Source organism: Cavia porcellus, unplaced genomic scaffold (genome assembly GCF_034190915.1).
Source record: "Cavia porcellus strain 051 isolate PalLab524CR breed Dunkin Hartley unplaced genomic scaffold, mCavPor4.1 scaffold_14, whole genome shotgun sequence".
Taxonomy (NCBI): Eukaryota; Metazoa; Chordata; class Mammalia; order Rodentia; family Caviidae; genus Cavia; species Cavia porcellus.
In genome coordinates, this window is record NW_026947497.1 from 29149388 (window position 1) to 29176549 (window position 27162).

At 32.2% G+C, this 27162-nt stretch overlaps 1 protein-coding gene across 2 annotated transcripts in view; it reads left to right on the plus strand.

The window, feature by feature from the left end:
* Pcdh10 (protocadherin 10) overlaps positions 1–27162 on the plus strand; it is a 50512-nt gene that overhangs the window by 2768 nt on the left and 20582 nt on the right. For both annotated transcript variants that reach the window (XM_003476790.5, XM_063260771.1), the window contains exons 2-4: positions 1445–1503; positions 2023–2129; positions 9377–9682. In XM_003476790.5, the coding sequence (XP_003476838.3) occupies positions 1445–1503; positions 2023–2129; positions 9377–9682 (472 nt within the window). The remainder of the gene's footprint in view (positions 1–1444; positions 1504–2022; positions 2130–9376; positions 9683–27162) is intronic.

A 27162-nucleotide genomic window follows, 5' to 3' on the forward strand; every position in this document is an offset into this window, starting at 1 on the left:
GGGGATGTGGGGTGTCTTTTTCCTACCCCTTCGTGTGTAACCTAACTCTCCTGTGTTTCTAATCCTCTGGGCTCCACCCCTCCATATTTATTTTCCTTCCCTCTCTTAGTGCTTTGGCACCTTGAGGCTCCCTCTTTCCTCTCTTCTCATCTTTCCCTTAGAAGCTGAGCTCTCTGTGGGTCCTTTTCCTGTTCAGAAAATCTGACAGAAGAAGGGAAAATAAGGGGAGGGAGAGAGTTGTGGGGGAGGGGCTGCCAGCACTGGCCAGCATCCTGTTCTCTCTGCATCTGTCCCAGGAGTTAATAAAGTTTATTCTATTTTGCTTCGTGATCGCTGCTTTCAGTCCCGTGTACAAGTAAGCTATAGACTGTTTAACTTTCCACAGTGTTTAAACTCGAATGCATGTGTAAGTGAACAAGTTACCAAATCCTTATCCTCTGAACTCCTGTTGCAAAAAAAAAAAAAGGAAAAAAAAAAAAAAAAGCCTTCGGTTCTGCTCTGGACAGCATTTACAGAAGCTCTTGAAGCCTAACGCCCACACAGTGTGAATATGAATGAAGTTGCTTTGGCACAGACCCCTGTAAGAATAACCAAAAGCTTAAACAATTGTTGTCTTAAACATTTCTTTTGGCTAATAATTACCTTCTTGCCACTGTTTTTGATATATCCCTGCTGTTGGCTTCCTACATCAAAGAATTTGGCTTGTCAATTCTAATTTGCTTTTAAAAGATGGAGAAGTGGCAAAGTTGGATTGGGGATGGTGAACTGAATTGGTTTATGTGAAACAAAACTGGGATCTGAAAAAGGTGTGTGGGTGGTGGAGGTTGGGAGAGCACCAAGGGCCTTTGAAGGGGGAAGAGTTGTGGGGTAGGAATATGGACTCCTGTCTCTTCAGCTCCTTATCTCATTTCTTTGAGTCTTAGATATTACTCATTGACTTTCATGACTATTTGTACAGTTCATTTGTATCTTAAGTACATTTTGAAAATAAACAACAAAATAATTCCATGAAACATCCAAACTTTTTGCTTATTGAGCGTGCTGTTTTTCTTGTGTCAACCAGTATGCACCTAAACACTTTTTTGGGCCACCAAAGGAAAAGACTGAGAATGTAATTAGGTTGACTCTTTAGAGACAGTGGTTGAGAAGCTTTAGCTCTGGGATTATTAGCATTTTCCCTTTAAAACTTATGACAACAACAACAAACACACTTAAATTTTGCCAATATAGGTTTAAGCCTTTACAGTTAACTGAAAAAAAAAAAAAATAAATTCATAAGTCCCTGCCTTTACCCAGCAATCATTAGGCTGAGGTCTTAGAAAAGCCTGGAAATTTATAATATAAACATATAGTTTAAACTACATGTAGTTCCAAAACCAGAAACATTATAAATGAAACTTTTAGCATTCAAATGCTCTTGATATATATTTATTTTTTTTCCTAGACCAAACACCAGCGAGCAGAGCTCAGCTATCTAGTTGACAGACCTCGTCGAGTTAACAGGTATGAACTCTTTTATTTCCCTAGCTTGACGCATAGACAGTTCATTACCTAGTAAAAGTACAAAGTACATTTTTTATCAGGTATAATGCTTGAGAGCACAAGCTAAAGTATATAAAATATTTTAAATTAGATTACAACATTTACAGTCTTTTCTGTATTTTAAAAGGTATATTTCATTTTTACAAAAATTACATAAAATTTTTGTGGGTTTATACTCCTACATGGATTTTAATAGGTGTCATAACTGTTCCATATATATTTATTTGTCTTATAAACATATGCTTAGTCCTGATCAGAAAAATACCTAAATTTTTCATGTCTAAGTATTCAAATTGACTGCTAAATGCTCAATCTTTAAAAAAGTAGCATTGGATTATGAAAACTGCTTCATGCAGACATGCAGTCACCTGAGAGGACTGTGAGTCTGCAGAGCACATCTGTGACCATGTGGTGGCAGAAGAATGTTTTGCCTGCTTCTTCACCTTTTTCATTCTAATATTCCCGTTTTTGTGCTTCTAGTTCTGCATTCCAGGAAGCGGACATAGTAAGCTCTAAGGATAGTGGTCATGGGGACAGTGAGCAGGGAGACAGTGACCATGATGCCACCAACCGCGGCCAGTCAGCTGGTAAGTGCCATTAAAAGACATCCTAAGTGCTGATTTTGTAGGGATTTTAAAAAATAATCTAGAAAGGATGACATCCTGGGTAGTTTTCTAGTCTGTTTAATTTGGCAACGCTACAGAAAGACAGTGTCATCCTGTGTAGGTAACAGTATGATCTAAGTCTTGAAAAGATACAGGATTCTTTGGAGAGTTGAAGTTAGAAATTCCTTGTGTTATAGGTAAGAATGTGAAATACACCTTCTTTCGGCGATATTCTTTAGTGGAATGATATTGTATACAAAAAGCTATAGAGCTGTAATCTGGTTTTAGTCCCTACACATTTGGTTAATTCGCACTGTTAGACTTATTTATGGATGAAGTAACTGAAGATAAATGAAATTGATTGACCAAAGGCACAGGGGAAAAAATAGTGATTGGGGACTGGAATCCAAATGTGTGCTTTCCAGAGCAATGCGTTTTTCATACCACAAAGTCCTGAGTGAAGGCAGGAGTGATAAGTATAATCATGACTATCTTGAGAGCAGTTTCCCATCATGAGTCTTTGGGCTTCAGGACACTAAAAAACAGCAGATGATGTATATTTTCTAGAGCTTTAGGGTTCTTTATAATTTTGACAGGATTTAAGATCCGTTAGAAGTTGAATTATGAGTGAATTTGTGTGTATGCTGGTAGTCGCTGATAAAAATTACAACGATATGTATCACTTTTGGGTATATATAGGATTTCTTTTTTACTTTATTTTCCTTTAATACTTTTCTATGTAAGTGCAACCTGTAAGTTTTACAAGATCCACTAACCCTAAAATCTCCTATAAGAAGTTGAAAATGTACCTTAAAATGAAAATAATCTCAGAAACTTCCAGTTTTCTTTAAATTTCTTCTCCGAAGGCATGCTTACTGAATTTTTAACTTTTTCTTTATTCATTTGTGTTTACTTGACACATGACAAGATCAACAGTCTAGTCAACTTTGGTAGGTTCTCAAACAGACTGTCTGTGGGTTCTACTCAGTTCACTGAATATTTATCTTTTATTGCCGGTAATGGCATCATCATAGAGTGACTGGGAAGTTCTTTGCAAAGCACCCTGCATAGCACCCTGGGTATAACAGTGTTGTGGCCCTATGTCAAAGGGCAGCCTACACCCCATGGTGATCTGTCAGCAGTGTTCCCCACAAGCCTCTCCCTTGGCTAATGTGCCCTGTGTCTATGGCTGCCTGAGCTTTGGGAAACCCAGGCGGGAGGAAGGGAAAAGGCTGCTCAAGGGTCTCTTTATATTGCTACAAGTCATTAATATGCAGACCTAATGAGACTTGAGAACTGCCAAGAATCCCCGGAGGTCCCTGCCCCTTGTGGGCCTTCATGCTAAGTGAACAGAGCATCTATTTAGTGTCTGGGAACCTGACAACAAACCAGATCTTGCCAGAAGTTTATATCTGAGTACAAAGTCCCTTTCATTTTTGGCCTATATATGGTATATGATTTATTGTTATCTTTTAAAAACCGTACATGTAGAATTGTTCATTTTAGGAGTTTTTTCAGAGTTTCTAATTTAACTCTCAGCCTTGTGAAACTTTTAAAACAAAATGTTTGATTTAAAAAAACTGCTACATGTTTCTTTGGATGCATTTGATTCCTTTCTCACTCACCCTCCTTTTGTTTTTTCTGTAGCACTCTAATCTCAATGAACATTTCAATTAGTTTAGTCCTTAGACATAATGAGCTATAATAGTCCAACTAAAGAAAGAGAAATGAATGAGCATCTGCACAAAGATCTAAATTTGGAAACTACATAGGATTCTATACCTATCAGTGCACTTTCCCAGTGGTAATTTTATTTTACAGGTACTTAGTGTGGCTGTTTTGTTAACATTTCTTTCAAATTAGTTGAAATGTCATATCCTTTAAAGGAATATTAAAATACTGAAATGTATACTGGCAAAACATTTTTAAAAAGTAACTCGTTTTCATTTTTCTTAATCAAAATATTGAAATTTATTTCCTATTTCTAATTCTTGGATGCATGAAAGCATCATGGAGTTGCTAACCCACTTATTTATTTCATTAGTAGTTACATAGCAACGCAACATGCTAGGCACAATAATAGCTATTGTAGGATTATAGTGAAGCACTTACGGTAAGAATTAATTTGCACCTTTGGCGTTGAATTATAATCAGATCCAGTATGCTTAATTTTTCTGTAAGAAGTGGCTTCTTCCTCAAGTATAAAACCCAAATGTAGAGTCTTTGATTGATTACTGACTTTTAAAATTCCATACTGATGTTATTTGTTGTAAACTTTACAGCAAGTAGGTAGGCTATTTTAAAGAAGTCATGCCTGCTTCAAGTAAATCTGTTTTATTTCTTTGTAAAGCCAGCTAGTAATTAAGCTCCAAGTTTGCAAATTAGATGGCATTATTCATAGCATATCTCTTTACAGGTTAAGCTTATGAAATAATCTTTCTGATAAGCAAGTCTCACCTAACTGCATTTTAGAAGGAAACATTAAAAATTATCAAGGAATATAATATTGAAAAGATAAGCATTCTACATTCTCTCTCTCAGTTTATAATTGGTCTCATACTGTAGGATATTCGTGATTGAACTTAGTGGTTCACCTGTTTAACCCTCCTAAATGTTTGTTTTTCCACTTTTCCCCCATTGCTCCACACTTACTATCTCTGCCTTTTCTTTATTCTGAGTAGTTTTAGTTTTTGTGCTTTTTCTCCCCTTTGTGCTTCTCTCCTTTCTGAGCTGCAGTTGCAGCCACCAATCTTGTGCACAGAAGGGCTTTAAGCACCAAGGCAGCTGCACGGAGAATCACATAAGCTGTTTCCGTTTCCCACTGCACCTGGCTTCATGTGTAAAATTCTTCAGCTTGACCACTGCTCTGTGGCACTTTTCTTTCTATAGCCTTGTCAAGGTGCTTTCCGTTTTTTTCAGTGTGCTATTGATGTATTGGTTGATATGGCACAAGTCCAAGGAGATGTGGTAAATACATGCATAAGCCATCAGAGGAGGGAAAACGAATTAATCACAGTTTACAGAGCTAAAAGCAGACTTTCCAAGAATATATTTTTCATCTTATTTGTTAAATTTATTAGGTGAAAGATATTTTTCTATTTTAGAATGCAGAGAACATTTTAGCTGAATATTCTTAAAATAATTTTAACATTATATTTTAACATTTTTTGAGGTTTAAGGAAATTTTCAATAATGAGAATATTATCTTCCATTAAATATCTATGCTACAAATAATGAGAAATTTAATCATGATTCTGTTTTGAATTCCTGATTCTAGTAAAAAACCATGTTCAGGAGAATTGGATAAGTGAATTATTCACTTGTTGTACTTCACTGAAAATTGCCAAGTTTCTCCTGTAAAAATTGTTTTTCAGTTACAGTATCTTCTAAATAAGACTGGATCTTAGATATTTATGAGATATTTTATTATGCCTGGTGAAAATTTGGCTATAAACTTAAAAAGTACAATTACTTGAATTAATATTTTCCAGATGAATTTACACCAGTTGTTTGCAAAATTTATTCAAATTTTTGGTGAATCTCAAAGTTATCTCTTGATAATGTATAGAGACTTGTAGTTGAAAAATATGTAAGACAAACTACTGACAGAAAATGGGAAATACCGTAAATATTTTGAAAGATGAGTGGGGATACAATGTTGATATTTAATTTTTGTTTTTTCTTCAATGAATTTTATAGATAAACATTTGACCCCTAAAACATATTTTTTAAAAATGTGTACCAATTCTTAAAATTAATCTCATAATTTTTTATTATTATATAGTTAATAAAAGACTGGAAAGCTCAAAAAATGCAGTGTTGCTATCTTTAAGGGTGATTTATCATAATTTAATAAAGCTTTGTTGAATGAAAAAGAAATATATACTTAATATATTATTATTTACATCAAAAACTAGCACCAACTGGATACAATTCTAATATTTTGAAAATTTTAGTTTATTCTCAATGGAAATGTCAACTGTCTCTGACTATAAGGGACAAGTTTAAAAATACATATTTTAAAATTTGTCTAAATATATCTTTGCATAACAGGCAGTCTATCACGTCAGCTGTCATGCCTTGCAGAACAGATCATTTCTGAGAAGTGGAAAAAATAAATAACTAGAAAAAGAGATTACAAGTAAAGAATATAGGTTGAAACATTTCTTAAATATTACCAAAATTTGAAAAATAAGGTTTGCTCTGCATTTTTCCTGCTACATAAATGCCACAGGTTTATAGTAAGGACATCGGAATGAGAAAAACAAAGTTTTTCAATTTAAACTTATTAAGTTTGGAGCCTCCCGTTTGAAGCACTAAGAAATCGCATGGACAATGTAAAAAAAAAAATGCATTTTAAACTGTCACAGGCACTGTAGCATCTGTCACCCTCATGTATCATGTAGTCATTTTTCACAGAATGACTTAGGTGTACCTCCACTTACTTAAATAAAGTAAGATATTTAAAGAAGCTAGTGGTAACTATTAAGAGTATTGGTAGTCATATAGTACTCCCTAAAGTGAGGACTAGTAGCATCATACATTTATTTTGTGTTTAAAATACACCTATAAATAAAAAAAATTCAACCAATGTCTGTTTTATTTAAAACATACCAATTGTGTTATATTTTTAATTTTCATTTCTGTGTCTGGTTTGTCCTCAAAAGAGGTAGTTCTACTCATTTTATCAATAAAGCCAGTGAAACATTCAGGCACAGTGGGAACCATCTTACTTTTTACTCTAGTTATGTTATTGCTGAGAGAATTCTACTCTGAAAAATCCATTGGTAAACTTATTAAAAACTTTGTAATTTTCTTCTTTTCCACATGACATCGTTCTTTCAGTTAAAATCTTTTATATTCGTCACTCTTTTTTTGTACACATGCTATATTTTTGTATGTACCCTTAACTTGAACTTTATTACATCATCTAAAGAAATTTTTGCAAGCCTATAATAATTTAGAGAAAAATTATACCTGGTTGGAAAAGGATAAAATGGGCACAATTAATTATAAGCTACCTATAAAAATAATCCCTACCCAAGTATCCTGTCATATCAGGAAGCAGTATCTAATGTTACAATACTAGTTTATTAAATCTTTCTTTGTAGGATTATAATATTCAGAATTACAGAAGTAAGCATGTATGCAAACATGCCCTGAAATACTGTGTATGTTCTTATTTAGCATATTTAAAACAATATGTATCAGTCATGTAAAAAGTTGTATTGATTACAAATATTGCATTACCATCAGACTTTACCAGGATCCAATGAAACAATTCTATCATCTCTTCCAGTTAAATATCTTGTATTTATTTTAAAAATAGCTAAATACTTGCTCATAATAATTTTACTTACAGGTTCTTCTATGAAGTAACAGGCTTTGTGCATCCACCACACTAATAAATAGGCAAAGTTTAAGCAGAGTGTGTCTAAATACAAGTCTCTTCTCTGGTCTCCCTATGTACTGTGCAAACATTTCACCAGCCTTCACTTTCCCTTTCTCTTTCTCTTCCTACATATTTTCTTGCGGGAGTGGGAAGACGGACTGAGCTCTCTGGTGTTCACAGCAATATTTGCTTGTTCTACATGCTGTTCTCAGGTTCCTTCATCCCAGCTTCGGCACACATTTGTGCTTCTCAACGGTTCGCTGAGCAGGAACTCAAATCCACCCTTATGCATGGCAATTATAAGCTTCAAATATGTTACACTTGAAGACCTGACATTATATAAAACTTAATTTAAAACAAAAAGGCATTACTAAGTGACATTAATATATAAGACTTGGTGTTATTTTAAAAAATAATTAATGCAATCAGCTCTTCTTGCCTCAAATATACTTATGTATAATCTAGAACTTTTTGTAACAGGAATCAAACTCAAGACCTTGAGCTTGCTAGGCAGGTGCTTACTAGAATTTTCTTAAGTTTGAAAAATTATTTTACATATAAAAGCATTGACATGCACTCACAAACTCATATAAATCAGTACATATACAATACCATCAGAAGTTTAAAAATTAAAAATTGGTCCAGAGATCAAATCACTCATGTTATTTATAGAAGTAACAATCAAATATGTTCATTAAATAAATACCATTGTGTTGGTTAAAAAAACTTTCCAATTTTTCCTAACCTGGGATATATTCAAGAGTTTTTTCTCTACATATGAATCATACCTTAGTTATTTCAATTCAATCTTGTTTCAAAACATATTCAATAAATGTTACTCAAATTAGAAAAATACTAAAATGTTATCTTTGTTTGCTCTTCTGTATATTGCTCTATATTGAAATGGGATCACATAGTATTCTGCAGTGCTTCAAAACTGTTAAGACTTGCACCAGATACTGGGAGAGATGTCTTGATCATAATGAGATAACAAATATTTCTAAATGTTATTAATCTAAAGAAGACAATATTTGAAGTTGTCTTTTGAAATCTTGGCATTTTAGGTTTAGTAAGCATTTTTGCCTTGACTAAGATGAGTACTTACAGTATAGAACAAGTAATAAGGTATTTGTCAATAGCATCTATACCTGATTCACAGTATATTTGTTTACTTTGGCTTCACTAATTGTGGTCATTTGCTCTGCATTTGTCTAAGGTAATAAGTAATAAGTGATTTCTAATGAATGATATGGACTACCACAGTATCAGTGTGGAGTACCTTTTTAAGTCATTTCCCAGGACCCAAGAAAGCATGCTCTTAGCTCCTAGTGAAATCTGTTTAATTCCTGTTATTTACTGGTTGGTTTATGTGTGTGTCATACTTTCATTGAATTCCACTCAGTTTCTAAAATCTGTATCATCATTAGTATTTTTTCTACATAAAGACTTTACATATTGACTTTTTTCTTGTTATTAACTTTATGAGAATTTTTTAAACATATTCTTCTTCTATTCACCCTTTTATATTAGTTAAAAAGATCGTTTAGAGCCAGCATTCCACACCCCCCCCCCCAGTATCCTGAGTAGTTTGGAATCATCTCTCTCTCAGGCATCTTTGCCAAAAAAATCTTATCCAGTGCAACTTGAAGGTCATTTATCTTTTTAAAACGATGAGGAAAATGATAAAAAGAGATTTTTGGTTCTTCTCAGTTTAAGACAAAAGAAATTTGTTAACACGGATTCACCCATCACTCTTGATGACATCCACAATCTTTCACCACCGAGCAGCTGTTGTCGGTGAAAACACATCTGTAGTTTCTTTCTATGTTGTTTACAGGTATGGATCTGTTCTCCAACTGCACTGAGGAATGTAAAGCACTGGGCCACTCAGATCGGTGCTGGATGCCTTCTTTTGTCCCTTCTGATGGACGCCAGGCTGCTGATTATCGCAGCAATCTGCATGTTCCTGGCATGGACTCTGTTCCAGACACTGAAGTGTTTGAAGCTCCAGAAGCCCAGCCTGGGGCAGAGCGGTCCTTCTCCACCTTTGGCAAAGAGAAGGCCCTACACAGCACTCTGGAGAGGAAGGAGCTGGACGGACTGCTGACTAATACACGAGCGCCTTACAAACCACCATATTTGAGTAAGTATTGCACTAAAGGCTACGTAAAAGTGTTTCTTTTGGGGAAATAACATTCAATATATCCTTCTTCATGGTAAAGCAAAGTTCTGGGTGACTTTAGAGACAAGGCTAAAGGTGACTTTGGGATGCAGGTAGCAATTCAATATGAAAAAATGAATATACTTGACAATAAGATGGCCTGCTGTCAGGATAGTCATAGCAATAAAGGACAACTTTGCTTTTATTTAGAACATTTTCAAATGTTCTTTCTATTTTCTTAGGATGTGGCACTCTTGCTTATTTGGTTTCTGTTTGTTTTGAAGAGTTATATTTAGGTGAAATAATGTATCAGTTAACCCTTGAGTCTCTGAAAGCTCTCATTTTTCTGACTGAAGGCTGATTACATTATTGCCTAATCATTCTTACCCCACAGTGATATTAAACACATTATGCCAAGTCCAACAGGCAGTGAAGGCATCTTTTTATCTTTCAACATGATTAATAGCATGTTGTATGGGTTTGCGTCTCTGATCAGAGCCAGAGGAGCTTTGTGATGGAAGCATATGAGGGAAGTGGAATTCCTCTCTCAACAAAAATGAGTTCTTCTGAGACAGGAATAGTTGCACTCAGATCTTTCAGTTTTGGAAACATATTGGTTTGAATGCATTACAGTTTTCAGCCATTATAAACTATAATAATGGTCTCAAGTTCTGGAACAGATTTCCTTTGAGAATCTTGGTAATGAAATTATCGCACTTATTCTCTGCTAAGTAGGAACCCTTTCCTTTTAGTTAATGGGTAAAGACTATTTCCAATTCAATGTCTTAGTCAAACCACAAAAATAATAATTGACAAAGGTGAAGCCCATCACAACTCAATCAAAAGGTGATTTTTGTATTGAAAATCCATTCTATTTAATATTTTCTTTCATCATATGGTGCAAAAATATAATGGCATAAGGTAGAAACAAGTGATGAGACCATTTATAGAGAAAGCCTTGCTTTTATGACTGATGAAATGGAAAGGAAAAACCATAGCCATAAAAAAATAAACAAAGGAGACATATAGCTTAGCCCTGGTGCATGCACAATGTGAAAGGCATGGGCTGAATTCATGGAGGCCCTGGCTGCTGGTTTGGACGTTGAGAATGTGAACAGGAAAGTGTTATGTGATTAAATCAGGGAGGCTTTCATCAGCTGTGTGCATTGTGAGGGCAGCAGTGTTCATTCTGTGTTTTGTGAACAATTGTGCTTAACGTTTTCAGTTATTTAGAAACACTATCGTCCTAGCATGACGTAGAAATTTAAGACATCACAAACAAATAATGATGATTTTCTATAAATCACCAATATTTCATTGGCTTAAAAAAGAGTTATACAAAGAACACAATTATGTGTCGTATTGAGGTCCATACTTTGTAATTTGTGTACAAGAGTCTTAAACTCACATTTTCATGTACATGACCTAATTAAAATGGCCTAAAATCATATTTCAATCAGTGAAGACTAGAATGACCTCTATGCCCCTTAGGTGAAATCTAGATTTAAGATTTGACTTGTAATTGAAAATAAAACTTTTCCAAGTTTTTAATATTGTTTTACTTAAAATAAGAACATAGATTGTGGAAATATATTATCAATAATTCCAAAACAAAACAGTGATCAGCATATGATTCAGAGGAGTTGAAAATTCTAAATAAATATAAATACTTATTTTCTGAATATATTATCAGATAAATATTTCAAATATAATAGAAAATGAATTTGCCTTCTTTTATTCTTAGTGGACACAAAGCTTAGTAAATTGCACTGACATATTTTTAACTGGAATCTTCATCTATAATTTTTTTCCACTGAATGAATTTTAAATAGTCAGAATTAAAACAGCAATATTTATTAATAAGATAATAATGACACATACATTTCAGTGCAAGTTTCTCTGCTTCTTAAAAATGTAGTGCATTCATCTGGAGACTTAATTTCGAAGATGATGAAATTAGTCAGTATACGTGTGTTGTTAGAAATCAAAGAATGTATCTGATTTTTACCGGATAAATTCAGATTAGTTTGTCAGTTGCCCAGATGTATTTGTTGAAATAAATTTGTTTTAAATAACTGTCTTCTTTTATCTGTTTGAGCCAGATAAGATTGCCCAAAATTTAGGTTTTGGGGAGGAGTCTTACCTGAATGAAAAAAATAGCAGGAAAACGTTCTTTGTACTTGTGCTGTCCTTAGTTCTGTTTATGATTTTAAACATATCTAAATTTTTAAATAAATTTTACTATTTAATGTCACTTTGGACTCATCCAATTATCATTAAAATTACATCTTCACTCTAATTTAATAGGCATAGTCACTTTTATTGCTAATCTCATTGTATAGACTGAGAATCAAAAATATTCCTGACCATTTGCTCCCTCCCCATATGGTGATAATTGTTAATATTCGTGTCATTTATCATCAGGAATGGAAATGTTCTTACTTCTAAATTAAAAAGCACGTCTCATGTATTTGAAGGAGCTAAAAAAGTGACACTTATTACTTGCCTTTAATCAGAATGTTTAAATAATTATTGAGGTTGCTGTTTTTCTTTTGCTAAATATACATTTAGTTTTATAATGAACATGGTATATACATTTTAATGTTCAGGAAAGTAGCTGTATATTTAGTTACTTTTAGAAAGCTCTGAATAAGCCTAATGAAACTGCCACTGTCATTCATACAGTGATGACAAGCAAGTGGAAATACGGTTGAAAATACAAATAAGATCATTGTCTATACCAATAACTCTCCATTTCTAAACTATTTGTTAAAATTGAAAACTACAAAAAATAAAAGTTTACACAAAACTAAGCATAAATATGCTTAAAAGTCTTAATGTCTCAAAATGTCGAGTCACTTTTCCTTTTTATGGTATAGAAGCAAAGATCTTTGAAAAGTATACATGATGTGTCTAATTATGAAATCCTTTATAAAATTAAGAGTAATTTTGAACACATCTGTCAGTACTTCCTCAGTTAGTCACGGGCATTTTATGAGCTTACTTTCCCTTATCTTTGGCACAGTGCTTTAAATTTCTAACAAAAGGATACACTGAGAAGATTTGAAAACAAATTTAAATATATAAAACATGACCATATATTCCCAACATTATATTTAAATTAGATAAAAATGTTCATCTTAGCTTTCCTCGCCTTTAATTTTTATTAGAATAAAAGGTGGTAAAATATTGCAATTTTTAATTAAAATTTGTTTGCAGCCCTTTTAAAATGAAACAGAATATTCTCTGGAGCTTTGAAATAACATTGTATTTTTGTCATCAATATGCCTAGGATTTGTTTAGACTTATAGACATCATATTTAAAATGATTTCATCTTTCAAATGGCATCATGTATTACATAAAACATCTGAATAGTCTCATAAAATAAGAAGTGCAGCTTCAGTGATATAATTTATAAAAGTTATCTATATAATTTTAAAAAGCTCCAATAATTGAACCCATACTCACTTTTGCAGTCATTTTGGTGTATGATTTTTCTTTACATTTTGAGCTTCATCTCAATATTTTTGACAGTGAATGAATGTTCACAGTTCCAGTAAGGCTAAACAATATAATTATAAAGACATAAGCAATTGTTACTGGGAAATCTGTTGATTTCTTGACAGTTAACATAGTCAACCCTGAAGATAGTAAGGAAATTACCAACAAAAATACATTCATGAAACTTTTTCAGGTGTATAAAATATTATACAGTAATAACTGATCCTGAGTAAAGGGAAAAACTAATGTGACACAATGTTAAAATTTCCAAATCCATGATTTTGTAGAATCACACAGCTACAGGGAATAATTTATTATTGAATAGTGTCACAGTCCATTCTGCCTTCATATTAACTAACATCGAGACTAATCTATGTACACCAAAGAATCACTTAAGTTGCCTATATTTATTTTTGTGAGCTTGTGAATGCTTTTGAAATTTCAGATCTCACCCACAAGAGAACAAAATGTACATCATATTTTTGAAGAATTGCATTAAATATATTGACAATTTATCCAGATCACTTCTTCAATAAACCTCATTATGGGGATAATGTTGGAAACATCGATCTAAATTTTATCTATGAGCACTTCAGGTCCCTCATTGGTTGGAACTGTAGATTGCTTTGTTTGGTAATGTTTCTTCCCAACTCTTCATTATGTCAATTTGGCTTCTATAAGTTTTCATAACTTGTTGAGCTCAATAATATGGTAAGAGCATATATAAAATTCACAAGGATATGATTTATTTTATTGATACACATTGCTCTCATGTTTATTGTTAATATCTTTATTCCTTTTGGGGATTGAACCTGGGTTTTGTACACACTGTGTAAGTGGTTTACTACTATGCTATATCGCCAACTCTATTTTCTTTTAAAGGTTTATTTTGAGCCAAGTTCTCACTGAGTTACCCAGGCTGGATTTGAATTTGCAATCTTCTTGCCTCAGCCTCTAGAGCAGTGGGGTTATACCTACTATGGTGCCTGGCTATGTTAATCTCATATTTACGAGCAGCTATGTAGTGTTATTCCTGAGATATGTCTCTTCCTCTAATATTATAGATATGGTAAACATCCCAAATAAATATTTTTATTTAAGTTCTATTAAAAATTATTCTGACTCTAGATACAGACATCATTAAATGAGTGAGCAGTTTTTAGGATCTTATTTTTTACTTTTCTAATAACTATGTTAATTTATGTTCATTTTCCTTCAAGTTCATCCCATTATTTATATTCTCTTATTTTTGAAATTTTTTTCTTTGTACTGTTTCCTCATCCTTTGTATACATTCTAGATCTGTGAACCTAATTTCCTTGCTTTTTCAGTTTTTCGCCTTGTGACAAATCTCTGGTTTAAAATAATACTAGTCATTTTATTTTTCCATTACCTGTCTTTATTGAGAGATTATGAATAAGCCTTCATCAAATAGTATACTCACTTTAACTCAGTGTGAAGCAAACAAATGATAATTCAGGATCATTAAAAAAAAGAAATGAAAAGAGCCTAACTCTAACCATATTTCCTATGTATCTACTGTTAGACTTTAATGTTCGCCGAATTGTGTTGTATTCTACTTCTATTATCTTTAGTGATCCGGCACAGCAGTTGCTTGGAGCCTCCCTGTAACTTTAGATAAATAAGATGTTATATTGCTTTTCTTTTTTCTTTAGTTGTTGAGTAATGATCCACCTCAGCTAATAAGATTTAATCAACTAATGTGATACTTATGCTCTAAGAATCCTGCTAACATGAGAAATGGAATGGAGCTATTCACTTTACATTCAGACACCCATCCATCCATCTGTTTGTTTTGTTTAACTTATTTAGACATCACCTACCTCATTTATTTAAAGGTTGTGCTTGGGATGATTTGAAACTAATTAGTACCAAAGAAATTCATGTTCTTTCCATTGTTCCATTGAGGAACAGTTTCATATTTTCTTTTATCCACATTCCCACTTTCTAATTCTCTACCATATTTAAGTGCTATTTTAATATAATATCAAATTGAACTGAGCTTATTGCAATAGTTTGATCGGTGGTTTACACAAACCTTCATTTTTTAAAAATGAAGTTTACCTGACCATTTTTAGGGAGCATATTTTGCATGTACTTTTTCACCAGTTATTAATTTTGCCAAAATCATTTCTGCTGTACTATGGGTTATTTCTTGAAACAGTTATTCTCTTATACCCATTTGCCCAGCTATGCATACTATAAATGTTAACTAACTGTGTGATGGGTAATGAATGAATGGGAAATTTTAAAGTCTCTGGATTTTCTTTAATGCTGTCACCATTCCTTCATTTAAGCACACAAGACAATACATGCAGACAAATGCAGTTTTCTTTGAATATATTATTTACTTTCAAAACTTTTCTTAACTTTTAAATTTGGGGGGGGTGGTGTGGAACCAGTCCTTACAGGGTTTTATAATGGAAGTAGAATTTGAAATAATTCAAGATATTCAAATGCATTAACATGAGCGTTTAAAATATGAGATAATTTTTTGCTATCTTCAAATTTTAAGCTTGATTTTTTCTGAGAGCTTATTTTATATCTTGTGCAGAAAAAGTATTGCTTTGTATTTCTCGCTTCTCTTAGGATTTGAACTGCTACTTCTTTAACCCTAACGTGTGAAACCGCCTTTCTTTTATGTAGCTAATATATAAATGACTCCACGTGTTAGCTTTCACCTTTCGCATTTTTTGAGGCTAGTAGATGTGTATATTCTTCTAGGTTTTTTCACTTTTTTCTACTTTTATGCCTATGTAGATGCCTCTTAATCATATGCTTGAGTTGACAAATTTATAGTAAAGCAGAATATTGTCGCTTAAGGATATAAAGAGAAAACCATAGACAAATTATATTTTTATTTATTACTTTACAGTCTTTATCTTTTATTATCTGTATACTTTCATTTTACTGAGAAGATACTTAGCATGTTAATATTTTATATATCTTATTTTATATTACAGATCATTTTCATCTTCTTTGTTATTTTGTTCATTGGAGTAAACCCATGTAAGCATTTGTCCATCCTATGAGACTAACAAAGGAAGATTACAAATTAAAATATAAATAGGGTTATCCCGAGAAAAATAATATCTACTTTCCTGCCTCATCATACTGAAGATTTATGAGTCAAAATTTTAATACATCAAGTTACAAAAATATTGTAAATAAAAGTGGAATATACAAATTGAACTGCATATAAAAATTATTAAACATTATGCAATACTCAATGTGCTAGACTTTTTTGGGGGGTGAGTCTGTATCTTCTGACATTTTTTGTAGGAATTGATGTCATTTAGATAGCAGTTTGGAAACTATTTTGGACTCTGATATTTATTGTTTAAACTTAAATAATATTACTGAGAGAAAGCTAAAGTCACTATAACATGAGTCATTTTAAAGTTATCTAGAGAGCAAAAAATATCTGAAATTTTATGCTTTCTGAGGCCCAAAAATACTCTGTAAGCATTAGAAACTTGACTTACATCTGTTTAGGTGGGAAGAGTGTATCATGATTCAGTTCTGTGGATACAATCACACACATCCTTACACTTCACAGAAGGAAACATTGTATTTGTAGTCTATTAAATTTGATTTTTAAGTATATCCATTATTTACATAGAAAGAAAAGACTGTGATTTTGTTTCATACATGAATAAATTTATTTCCATCATGATTACTTTGTCATCAGAAGCTTTTATTGTGACAGCTGGGTGCTCCTTGAGAAAGTTATGTGACGTGATCCTTGTTAGTCTGTTCCTGTATTTTTAAAGTCTGGTTGTACTCTTTAAGGACAAGTTCAAAATGTTTCAGTGCAGTGAATTAACCAAGATGCTGTAGAAGAAATAGGATTGTGGCTCTAGTACTTCTGTTTTATAAGGAACACATTATTTTTAACTGTTAGTAATATTGCTGTAGTCAAGGCTTGTTTCCCCTTATAAAGTAGGTATTAGCCAGAATTTCACATGAGATTGTAGTGTGACCTGTGTTGGGTATTTAATTATCAGACAACTAACAAGAGAAAATTAGTTTGCTGTCAAGCATTTTAATAGTCATATATGCTAATAATTATATTGGACCTGAAAATTAATGTGTGTTTTATTCCATAACAGTACACTTATAAGTGTTTTGTCATAATTGTCTAATAAATATCTTTTAAAAATACCTAAACATAAAACAATACATTAGTAAAATCAATTGCAAATAGTTTCTTGATTAAATTTTAAAGAACCCTAGATAAGGAAGTAAGAAAAATGGTGAGTTTTTTATCCTTTTTTAGATCAAGTTGAACCTGTCATTAGGTTTGTATCTTAAACTGTGACATATCACAAGCTTCAGAGTCAACAATGACACCAGTAGACAAAGTAGATAAAGTTATGCTGATGATACATATCTAATGTTGTTTCTAAACTACAATGTTTTATATATAAAATTAATGTGAGTGGCAGGCACTAGAAATAGTTCCATAAATATGAGAGTTCATGTGGTATTTTGTGGTTGCTATATATTGTATCCTTAGAAAATGCATATGCAAGCTAGAGATTCATCTGAAAAATTAGTATACAACTCTAATAATGCCATTTTGAATTTGTTTTCTTTAGAATTATGCATCACATGATTATACTGAAATGTGTAAAATCTAGATATGTTTCAGTATCTGTAACTTGCTTGTTAATTTAAATCAATCTTTGTGATAAAATTGCTTCTTTGCATTTTGGTTAAGTTCAAGTGTAATAAGAGCCACAAATGATGGTATTATACCGAATCTGTAGGGTTCAAGTTATATTGTAAAACATTCTTATAAGAATATTGTAAAAAAACACAGATATAGAGGCTGGTGTACTAAATTTTCCTTATTTTCCATCAATGCTTGGCTAAATTTTTTTTCATGCAAATACAAATGCAGAAGTTTTCAGTCAAATCCTGAACTGCTATTGATTAATTCATTAATATAATAACACAGGTTTATTGAAGATAAAGTTTATTGTTAACAAAACAAGAATAATATTTATTCTTCAAAATGAATTTCTTTACACAGTGATATTTTAGTTATTATTCAAATTCCATACTTTTATCGTGTTATTTACCTTTTAGTTGTTTGATTAAAATAACCTTCCAATACTAACCAATTTTTTAACAGCCTTCTCTTCATGAGAATACCTGTGTTATCAGAGACCAAAACATCTCGAGGTACTGTGTCTAGCAGCCAAAACATTAGAAGTACTTCAAGAAATGAATCATCCTGCCTACGCCTGGCTTAAAGCATCAATACTATTCTGGTCTCTAAACAAAGATTAGTTTGTCTTTATATAATTTATGTTATTAGAATAAATAAAATAATAGAGTACGTTTGAGGTCCATTACAATTCAATACCAAGTTATCTATGTAATAGTATAAGGAAACCGTCATGATGTATAAACTGAAAAGGCAATTTAGTTATTGAGTGTTCACTCTGGATGCGAGTTTTCTTAGTATCTTTGAAATATTTCTGTTCAGTTTTAAACCTATCAAAAATGCTTGATGTTTGTCTCTATAGTTCCTTATTGATGGAAATGATCTTTTTTTTACTAGTTTTTATAGCATCAAATGTCTAAATAAGTTAATTTGAGTACTTAGTCAATAAATAACTTTTGATTATTAAAGAACAATAGGGAAATTAAATGCCTGTATTTACCATTTCTTGGAAGCCAGATTATAGAGCCTTGTGACAAATTGTGACCTTGATACTTAAAGAGTCTTTGACAGACTAAAGAGATTAACATTTTGGGAAATAACATATCTGAAGAGAGTTTAAAAGGATTGAGAAACTGTGAATTGAGAAGAAAAAAGGGGAAATGACATTATAAATGTTAAGTATTTAAATAAATGCTACACAGATAAGATAGTAATCAGTTAATCTGCCTTGAAGCACAGCAGAAAAGAAAAGGATCTACTTGGAACTGTAAAAGAGTGAACTCACACAAGTAGGGGACCGTAGCCTGGCCCTGATCTGTCATTTACTCCAGGGGATAGGGAAACACTTTGCCTAGAAAGTGTTAGAGACTAACTAGGATGTATGCATGTGCCCCTGCAGTTCGGTGAATAACACTTGGTGGCCTTTGATGTTGCTTTTCCCACAATTTTTTTTTTTTTTTCCAAGCCGATCTGCCAAGGAATGAAGAGACTTGACTTAGGAGAGGATAAAGGGAGCCACTAAGAAAGCCTTGGCTTTTCTCTATTTCCCTTCTTTTCTGTGTCTGTTTGTCTGATATTTTATACTTTCCCTTCAGACACCTAAAGAGGAAAACATTTTGGTTTTTTAACATTTTTTCACCCCATCTCATTCATGGAGTTGAAATGGAGAATAAAATGTCCAAGGATAAATTGTATAGAGTACAAAACCTACGTGTGCGTGTGTTAATTATGTATATGTGCGATAATTAGCATAAATTTTATTCTTTACAAGTATGCATGAGAAGAAGCTTTCAGATAGTTACTAAATAAAATAATAGTTTATAAAATGAAAGCAGATGTGTTAGAGATGTAAAATATCTTACATTGTCAAATACCCAGTCTTTTGTTACTTCTGTTATGAGATTTTTACAGTTTTTAGATTGTATTACCTTCTGCTGAATTTTAAGAAAAATCTACGCTGGCACTGTGAAATGGCACGAATTATATAAAAAAGAAATACTCAAGGTCAAATTGCCTGCTCTTGTTAAACCCAAAAGTAATATGTGACATAATTATCATTTTGAAAAATATAGTAAGCAGGTCAAATATGCCATATATCATAATTATATTTTGAATTGATATTTTGGGGAGTCAGATAAAATATAGTCTTTGTTTGGCAATGTGGAAGTTTGAATTAAATCACACACTTAAGAAAAATTAAGATGAAAAGAAAATGAGTAATTGTATTAGTTGTATTTTAATGTGAAGTTTAATAATAACAAGGATAACTACATATAGAGTATCACTTTATAGGAATGAGTAGATGAAATAAAATATAATAAATTCACTAATCTTATGAATTATTACAGAGTAACAAATCTCATCAGTTAAGGGTCATAGAATAAGACCTCTCAAACTCAAGCTATTTTAAGTAATTTTGGAAACAAGTATGTGAATATTTTATGTACTACATATCAATATGTAATTATATACCTAATTTTGTGTAATCAAAATGATTGTCTGGTAGTAGACCGTACAAACTCTTTTTTGTGGAAAAATTCAATTGTAATTCCTTAACGCTTAAATTAATCAAAGAATTTGAGAATCTACACTTTTGGAATTTTATGAAGAACACTATTTGTCTAGTTGTAAAAACCACCTCTTTACTCACTGAAATTACTAGGGAAAGTTCTCATTGTTCTTATTCTTTTAATTCAGACTCAGCTTAGAATCATTCTTAGGAAGTAACTGAGATAGAAAATTGAATTTTCATCTCTCCCAATTAAAATTTGGCTTGAGATCTATTAACATGAACTTTGATAATCTAAATTGTTAGTTTTGTATTGCTTCTTCATTAATATTATCTTTTCTAATGCTTACTTATAGAAAGTATACCAAAACTTCTAATATACACAAAGATTACCTCACCTTAATGAAAACAAAGCAAAGTCAGTTGTAAATCTGTATCCATTTTCTAATGATTTAACTTCCATTGAACTTCAGAGGGTCGGATTATTTTTGTTACTATTATTTAGCATAAAGAAGCACCTAGAACTAAAAACATTATTTTTTAAAAAATTGTAACTAATATTTTAAGCAAGTCTCCAGAAAACACTGAAGAAAAGAGTGTATATCATGTTCAAAAAGAACTTCGTGTTGAGCACCAGTGTATTCTAGGTTCTGTGATGTTCACTGTGTAAGGCCCAAAACTGTATCTTAGAAAGTAATTTTCTGAAGCTATGGTACACACAAAAATGATCATGGCTTTTAGACTCACTAGACTCCTGTGTAAATACAAAGATCAATAACTTAAATTAAGGTACAAATATAATAACCAAATAAACAGAAATACTCCTGAGAGATCTCCTGGGGAAAATTAAAAATACTATCAAAACGCTGGCTGAGAACGTAAAGGAAATTAGATGCACTTAATTAGTGGTGATCACACAGAGCCTCGTGTAGCCTCAATTGATATAAGTGAGCCATTCCTCCCACCAGATAAAAGTACTCAGATCTGGTCACGTCAGTGTCAGCTGCTTAGGGTCTGCCTAGAAAGGTGGAAAAGCATTATTATTATTATTATCATTATATCTCACTTCTCTACCGAAGACCCCATGTAAACTACCAGGCTTCCTCTGAGGTAATATTTGTAGAAATGAATCAACCATTCTGATGCATAGTTTAGTATTTTTAAGTTTTCAGTTTCATTTAAAATGTACAAAACACTTTCTGCTCACATGGTTGGAATAAGGCATCCTACTAAATACTTGAAAATCTTACTTCTTTTGGAACAGATTGTCTTAAACCTTACTAATTTTATTCATTTTGAGTTTGTTATTACTTGGATCCCTCTACCCCACCTCAACTCCTCCGCACCCTCTACTGAGAATCGAACCCACAACGTTCAGAGCTCTTTTCCTGTTTGTTTGTTTTAAAAATTTTGCAACAAGATCTTATTAAGTAACTAACTTGCACAGTCTTGACTCAGACTTTGCTTCTTCTGCTTTAGCATCCCAGAGTCCTGGGCTTGTAGGTATATGTCACCACACCAGCCTACTTGGTTTTTAAAATTTTGATCATTGATTTTCTTGCATTTACTTTCTTTGAACTCCTATACTTCTGTTGATTTGTACGTGTGGACTCCACACCTGCCACATCTGAGAAGTGATAGAGAAGAGCTCTCCTTAGGAGAACAGCGGGCTGTGGGTCAGATGCTGACCTGGCTACTCGCTGGCTGTGTGAGCTCTGGAATTTCTTTAGGATTCTTCTGACACCCTTTTCTCACTGTGACAAGGATCCTCAAAAGCTCATTGTGGAGATTAAATTATTTAACGTATTTAAAGCAAAGAGTGCGTGGCTCAGAGGAAGCACTGATTAAGTGCTGAAAGCAGCCCATATATTCAGTTAAAATTGGAGCAATGACGTCAGCCTGGGTATGGACAAAATTAAAATTCTGGGCTTAAAAAGAACGAATTATGCTCTTTTACTCCCCGAGAAAATGAGGCTCCGAGTGTTCTTTTTTCACAATGTATCACTATTTTGCATTTGCAGTAAATATATTCTTTCATATGGCATATGTTTTAAAAGTACAGTATTCCTATTTTTACTTTTTAATCCATTAAAAGTCAGTGGGACAGATATTACAGAGGCAATATACACAGCAAACATTAAGTTTTATTCATTATATGATTATATCAGTTACAACACATGATTATGCCTTTTGAAATTTCATAATCTCATTATTTTTTCTTAATTTGTATATTTAATGAGTAAAGATACTTGAAATAATCTGACAAAGAATACTCATTTTTGACACAACAGATTTGTATGTCAGTATAAGAAATATAATATTATATTTATTGAGTGTAAAAAATAAGGATTTATATTTTTTCAGGTAAAGAGTTTAAACTGTTACACAAATCAAATATCCATATATAATTTGACTCATTCATAGTTTGTCAATTATACTCGGTGATTAGTGTGAATTCTGGGTTTAAGGAGATATTTTCAACCCAAAGAGATGTAATATTCTTGTGTAAAAGACACAATGCCCTAAAATCACCCAAATACTTGATAATCTTTTATTATGAAGCCTGTATTTTTCTGTAAGATATACAAATGATATCATTGTATACAATAGAATCACTATTTGAACACATAAAAATTCAGTTTGCTTACGTCTTTTTTCCTTGTGTCTGTATTTCTGTATCATTTTCTTTCAACATCAAGTAGAACCAGCAAATGGTGTCGTAACCCATTTGAAAAAAATCTTAAGACACTGCAAAAACTTGACTTTCTGTTTAAGGTTTATTCATTGGACTTGCTATGTAATTTTCATGATTTTATGATTCGCTTGGTTTTCTGTCTTCTACTTTCTACATCAGTTTTGCTAAGTATCATTATTTTGCTTCAAACAACAAACACATTTTAAAGCTAAGTTACAGTGCCAATTTTAAGAATCATAGTCTGATTTTTAATTTCTGATTAAATTCTCATGAAAAGAATATTCCTCGTTTTGAAAAAAACGATAAAACTTCTTGCATGCAACAATGCTATGAAAGAAATGAAATTTTAAAACAAATGTAATTTGTTTTGCCTTTAATTAGCTTGAGGGTGAAATTGCCATATTTAACTACAATTAGATTTGCCTCCCTCTGTACTAGTTTTCGGCGATTCTGTGTTGTTTTAAAGTTTCTAATCTCACAGTGGAACAAGATATTACTTTATCTGAGTAAAGAATGTTTAGTCATCCTTTGTAAATATTTCTTAGAGTAGAATCAAGATTTATGGGGTTCATTTTGGTGCCAAGATTAGAGCATCATCTGTATGATTTTAACTGACAGAGATAAATGATGTTTTAGGTGCAGAGAATTACATCCAGAAAAGTACAGAACTGAAGAGCAAATAACAAATATGTAAAAGTGGTTATTCTAGGTTACCAAGAGTACAAGATAAATGCAGAAGTAGAGAGGAGTTAAGGGTTGAAAGTTATATTTTGGATAAATGAATACATGCTGTGAATAATAATACCCTTAGAAACATTTACTAATAATGATTGAAAATGTGTTATGATCCTGACATTAATTTATGATCTTTTCAGAAATGAATTCACCTAAACTTTATCAAAGGATGCAGGTATTCTTACTATCCCCAAGTTAGAGTTTTAAAAATTAAGAAAGATACCCCACTTATCCCTGTAAATCTCATGGCAAATCAAAAAAGAACCGTTTAAAAATTTTTTGAGATCATCTAATTTTTGAATAATTGCTTATTACCAATTTGCTGCTTGATCCCAGGATTATGAAGTTGGACATTATTCAGAACTCAGTAAATATTTGTTTTCAGGGAGAGTGTTTCTGTTTTACTAATAAGACTATGATTGCAGTTGTCAAACACTGTGGCAATGAGAGCTCAAGAAAAATAACTGTGCTGGGGAATCAAGGTGAAGGAATTAGTGTATTAGGATAGAAAGAATTATAAAAGCAACCCAAAGTTAAATAATTATCAAGGGTAGTCCTGAGAAGGTATCATGGAAGAAAGATCGCATTAATAATAACAACAGTAATGAAAATGGGATACTCATTATGGTCTCAGTTCTGATTAAAAACCTGATACCCAATTAGGAACATATTTAGAAATGCATTTCAGTATAATGGGAAAGATATCAAATTATGTTTGATTTTTTATGAGGCAATATTAAAAACAAGTGTACTTTTTTTTTAAATTTTGGAAAATGAGCAGTAGACAAAGGCGATAACTAAAAACACTAGTAGATTGAGACATAGCAAGGGTTATTTTGTATAGGATAGATTTGACCAAATACGTATGATTTTTAATCACTTTGAATGTTATTGGAAATGCTATAATTAAAATATTCTCAATGTCTTCACAATTCTATGAGTTACAGACCAGAACTTCATAGGATATGATTTACTTGTAAGTTTTGCTGTATGAAAGAATAAACCCAGAAGCAATCTTTTGTAATAAAAAAGATTCACTATCATTGTTATAAAATGAATTTAATATTAGACTGTGATCATTATCTGCCTTATTTTTTTCTTCATTAAAGCTTGGGAGAGTGGGGTAGAATCATTTTTTGAGCAGCTCATTTTGCTATTTTTTTATTTCACAATTTTCCTTAGGATTAAGTTCACCTCCAAGCAGTCCAGCAGTGGGTTTGGCTACAGATCATTTTGTTATATCTTGAAGATTCAGATCGTTGGGATGCATAGTATTTCCAAATCTGGGGTTCTCTGCCTACTTCATGGAAAGCAATGATTACGCCTCTACGTTTCCACCTTGCTTCAATTAATTCAAATATGTCTATAAAACATCTAACTCAGTATTACCCTCTAAAGAATTTTAGGGGTTGCCTGTTATAGCCAAAGAAATATTCATATTTATATCTAAATAATATGATTTTAAAGTCTTTTTTTATTTAAGCCACTACTACATTTACTGTTTCATGGCATTTAATGATTTGCCTGTTTATTGATTTTGTAATTTTCTCAAATGCTTATACATTCTGTTCTACTTCTAAAATGAATGCTTTCATCACTGCTCTTCCCATTTGGATGGCCATAGCCTACTCATCTGACAAGATTCAGCATACTTTATCTTTTAAATCTCCCCTGACAAAGAGATATATACTTTGTTCCTGTAACATCTTATAGATAATAATCTATCATAGTTTCTGTCTTTGAAATAGTAAAAAGTAGGTGCACATTAGACTGAAAAATCTTTTAGGGCAATAGCCCTGTGCATTCGCTGTAGAGTTCCATGTCCAGAACTGTGTCTGCAGCAGTGTGTGCGTCTGGAACAGCTCTGAATGCTCATAGCCTGTATTGGTGTTAATCAGTGAGCACTCTGCAAGGAGCAGCGAGCATTTCTTCTCCGTGGAAGCCAGGTATAGAGGCACATGCCTGTAATCCCACCCCTCTGGAGCACTGAGCCAGCAGGGTTGGAAGTTCAAGCCCAGCCTGAGCAATTTTCCATCTTAAGAGAATCTGTGTTGACAAAGAAAAACTAATTTTTTAAAGGGCTGAAAACATGGCTCAGTGGTGTGAAGAATCTGGGACCAATCTCCATTACTGCAAAAAAAGAAAAACCTCCTCATTTTCTGTCCTAGGTAGTCCCTCCTGGAATTCATCATTTTCAAACCTACGTAATTTTAATGCTTTTATTCTGACTTTAACTGTGGTCATTTTATTTATTTATTTTTTTTTTACTTGTTGTACTAGTTTCTCTTTCACAAATCCTTAAGCCTTCTGCTTCACTATCACTGTCATGCTCAAGAACTTCTTTCTTTGAAGTGCAGACAGTGGTCTGTACCATTCCATCAATGAGCATATACAAAGTTAAGTAAACATAAATTAATATTAATGAAAGTAAATAAAAATAAGTTAACATTATGAATACAAAGCTGTCAATAGTATAGGCAACTATGACTGGAGGCCACTTTTTAAAACTTTTTTACGTTTTAAGTTTTTCCCATAACAATTTTTTAAGTCTGTAGTATTCTTATCATTATTATTTTAGAGTCTATTGAAATTTTTTTCTCAGATAGCTTTTTGTTTTATGGCAAAATACTAACTGATACATATTCCTGGACACTGCTTTTAAAAAATACTACAAATTTCATTTTTACAAGAATATTATTTTGATATACCCATGGTTCCTATATTTGTAGGATTTTCATAATTAAGCATATATTTTAGATATCAGTACCATTATCCCTACTGTTTAACCAAAATTCTTTACTACCTTTAAAAAAGCTTTGTGTAAAAGTTGAACTTTTTATTGAATTTATTGTGATATTTTGTGAAAACAGTGTAACTTTTTGACTTTGCTGTGTGGTTTAATATTTGTGATAATTAAAAACAACCTTAATTGAACCCAATTTTAAGTTATGAAAAATAATATAACCTGTAGAGATCTATATCTTGGAATTAACTAATGTATAACTAAAATGAATTTAATCTTTAATAAGCATGGTATAATATTACTTCAAGAATTTTGAATTCTTCAATTTTTCATCATTGTTCATTTCATCATACATCAGTTTTCAAATCTCTTGTTATGTGATAAAAGATTTAAGGCATAGAGGAAGAAGAAGGTAACTTAAGTGAGCCTAGGATAAAACCAAGCTAAATTTGTATCTAGCTTTGTAGAATCAGTAATTAAACCTATGTTTATTATGCAGAGAAAAAGATTACATTTTATTTCATGGGTTGAATCCACCTGCCAAAAAAAAGAGATTTCACTCAAAAACCAGCATTAAAAGTTA